At 35.2% G+C, this 3809-nt stretch overlaps 1 protein-coding gene across 1 annotated transcript; it reads right to left on the bottom strand.

Moving 5' to 3' along the window:
• Positions 1–2861: 2861 nt before the first annotated feature.
• LOC120225862 (olfactory receptor 5M10) lies at positions 2862–3809 on the bottom strand. Its single transcript, XM_039224045.1, has one exon. The coding sequence runs from the start codon at positions 3807–3809 to the stop codon at positions 2862–2864; it is 948 nt and encodes a 315-aa protein (XP_039079976.1).

Below are 3809 nucleotides of genomic sequence, written 5' to 3'. Positions count from 1 at the left end.
CATAAAAAGGAATGAAATTTTGCCATTGGTAATGACATGGATGGAATTAGATAGTATTATGCAAAATGAGATAAGGCAGTTAGAGAAAGACAAATACCATATGATTTCATTCATATGTGAAATTCAAGAAATAAAGCAGATAAACATAGAAGAAAAGAAGAAAAAGAAGCAAACCAGAAAACAAACTAATTATATAGAACAAAACTGAAGGAGAGAGAAGTGGAGGGAGGATGGTTTAAATGAGGGATGGGTATTTAAGAGAGTACTTCTGATGAGCACTGGGTATTGTATGTAAGTGAAGTATCACTAGATTCAACACCTGAAACAAATATTACAGAGTATGGTAACTAAAAATAATTTTTTAATAAAAAAAGAGGAAAGTAGTTAAAATATGAAGGAAAAAGTTATACAATATCACAGTGTGCAATAAAATTTTATTTATAAAAATTCAACATATTCCTAAAAACATGGTCATGAAAAATTAATAACATACATAGGTGCTTGCTTATTTAATTTTAAGTTACAGAAAAGCCACAAAACAAAATTCAAAAACTTTTTCCCATAAAAATGTAAATATTATTCATGTGAGGGATCATCAGAAATAACATGAACAGCAATCACCAAAATGATGTATGCCCTTTATTAGTTAAAAGTTGTTTCAATTCCTCTTCCATTCCATTTAAAGCATATGCCTTTCTTAAGAGTGCTGTTGAGACAACAAAGAACCAAACAATCAATCTCAAATGATATGCCCTAATATTAATAAAGGCACAATCAACTGGTTACTCTCAAGCATGACTGGTCATAAGTGCTTATGACTAAGTTGATGATTCCCAGGAAAAAATTTACCCATAGAAAAAATTTAGCAAAAACGTTTAAAAAAATAGCAAAAGCTATCTTCAGAGCATTGAATGCAGCAATTCTTTATCCTAAAGAAACAATCAAGCATGTTCATGGGGATATGAGTCAATCTCAACAATAATAAGATACAATAGGATGGAAACTTATGAGATAAACTGTATACAAATAAAATGCACTGAATGCATGTTTAATAAGAGATTACAAGTAAATTTTCCTTTCATTTCATAATTGAAGTAGAATTTTATCCCAAAATGGAAAAACCCTTCAGTGTTTTCCAATTTGCTTTTCTACAATTGGTATGCAATCTTTCTGTAACCAATTTCAAGAATGATCAAATTTTCTGTATAATACTACTTTAAAAGTGATGTTCATTAAAAACATTTAGTCTGTATGAAAATACGAACATTACACTATCAAGTGAAAAATAGATGTTCAAATTTGTATGTGGCAAATGATACCAATTGTGTTTCAGGAATTATAAGAATATGTATGCAAATAAAGTCATTGAGAAAAATGTAAAATATACAAACAGAAGTTGCCCATTGGATTAGGAAATGTCACCAATAAGTGTTACTGCCTCATGTCAGTCTATTTTTTAATTTATATATGGCAAACATTTTTTATAGAATCAGCCTTATTCAATCAACTGAGACCTAAGAATGGAGCCTAACTTACTAAACCTGCTGGTTATTTAAGTACTGTTCTGAAAAATCATTTGAATACATTACATTAAATATAGGAATTGATTTCACATAAGCATTTACTTCTGTCATCTTAGTTGGTTAATATCAGAGCACAGAATATGAGAACACCAAACATTTACGATAATTTTTAGAAAATTTAACTTACATTTAAATATGCAGGTATCTGCTTGGCTAATAATACATAGGTTCATGTGTTAATGTGATGAATTATGCATCTCCTAATATAACTTCTTTACTGTTCTTTTCACAATAGAAATTTGGGGAGATACTGTAACAGCCTTATTCACGAAATAATGAGTCACAGACACTTTTATGGACCAAAGTAAATATCAGGAATTCTCCTCAGAGAGATAAAGACACAGCATTTATTTGTAGAATATTTTGGGGACATTCTTAGGTGTACAGAGCCAATTGATAGAGTCTATTAAGTCTGAATAAATTGGATCTAAGTCAGAACTACTAAATGAAATACATATCTAGATTTCTATTATGATGCGATTGAATTGGATCTATGATTCTGAAAACTTACGAGCAGGTGTTGACAGTATATTTTCAGAAGTGAGGAACACAGGGGAGCCTGGGTGGCTCCTGCGGTTAAGCGTCTGATGTCGGCTCAGGTCATGATCTCACAGTCTGTGGCTTCGAGCCCCATGTTGGGCTTTGTGCTGACAGCTAGCTCAGAGCCCGAAGCCTGTTTCAGATTCTGTATCTCCCTCTCTCTCTGACCCTCCCCTCCCCTGCTCGCTCTGTCTCCGTCTCTCTGTCTCTTCCTGTCTCAGAAATAAATAAAACATTAAAAATTTTTTAAAAACCCTGAGGAGCATACACAATATTTATAGTAAGACAAAAAGGTTTTCAGGATGTCTACAATATTGGTTGGGAAAAAATAGAAAACTTAAACCTAGAAGGGATCTTATATTTAAAATTTCTCCAAGGTGAATCCAGTGATTACTCAGGCCTCAGACTATTGATCTATATCACTCACTGAAGAAAAATTCTTCATAATTCTCTTTTTAAAAGTTTAAAATTAATCACTCTATTTTGAACCTCATTATGGCTCTGTAGATCATATAATTCAGAGAAGATTAATCTCCAGTGTTCCTATCATACTGAATTAATTGTAATACTTATTTGCTAAGGAAAATATTGTTTCAACATTACAATTTGTATTAAAGCATTTACTTGTGAAGAGAAATTTGCTAATATCATTGAGAGTTTCTGAAGCAAAATCATGACTGTAGACCAGCAGGTTTGTTCTGTGAAGGGACTCACTATGTTATTACAGACACTTAGGAATTACATTGCAGCTTTATGAAAGATATTACCCCGAATGACTTGCTGCATAGCATGGATCACATGCTTGTTCCTTAAACTGTAGATCAGTGGGTTCAACATTGGACTCAGAAAAGTATAAAAGACTGCAATTATTTTGGACTCCTCCACAGACTTCTCAGAGGGAGTCCTTAAGTACATGCAGAAGAGGGTTCCATAAAACAGGGTGACTGTTGTCAAGTGGGAACCACAGGTAGAAAAGGCTTTGTGCCTGCCTTCAGCAGAACGGATCCTCAAGATGGCTGCAATAATGAAAAGGTAGGATAGGACAATGATGAAGAGAGAGCTTGACAAAGTCAAACCAGCGACCACCAACATGGCCATCTTTTTGACAGAGGTGTCAGAGCAGGCCAACATTAAAAGAGGAGGATCAGCACAGTAGAAATGGTTGATTTCAAGGGAGCCACAGAAGGACAAGTGAAAAGTCAACAGTGTCTGAGAGAGTCCATTGAGGAAGCCATAAGTATAGGGGACCATGACCAGAGAGATACAAATGTTTTTAGACATTCTGGTACTGTAATGTAAAGGGCTACAAATGGCCACATAGCGGTCCAGTGCCATTGAGGCAAGGATGTAAAGCTCAGTGATCACCAGGGCAATGAAGAGAAGACACTGTGTGAAGCAGCCAGCATAGGAGATCGTCTTCTGGTCTGTGAGGAAGCTGTGCAGCATATTTGGAGTGATATTGGAGGAATAGCAAATGTCTACAAAGGAGAGGTGGCTAAGGAAGAAGTACATGGGCGTTTGGAGGTGGGAATTAGTCCTGATCAGCATGATCATGCACAGATTCCCTGCCAGTGTCATCAGGTAGATCATCAGAAACACGCCAAAGAGGATCTTCTCCAGGACAGTGTCGTCTGTGAGTCCCAGGAGAATGAATTCTGTCACTGTAGTGTGGTTCGGGGAAGACAT

This window comes from Hyaena hyaena, unplaced genomic scaffold, assembly GCF_003009895.1.
Source record: "Hyaena hyaena isolate Hyena2069 unplaced genomic scaffold, ASM300989v1 scaffold_1535, whole genome shotgun sequence".
NCBI lineage: Eukaryota > Metazoa > Chordata > Mammalia > Carnivora > Hyaenidae > Hyaena > Hyaena hyaena.
The sequence above is the reverse complement of the archived record's forward strand: the minus strand, read 5'-3'. Positions and strand labels throughout refer to the sequence as shown.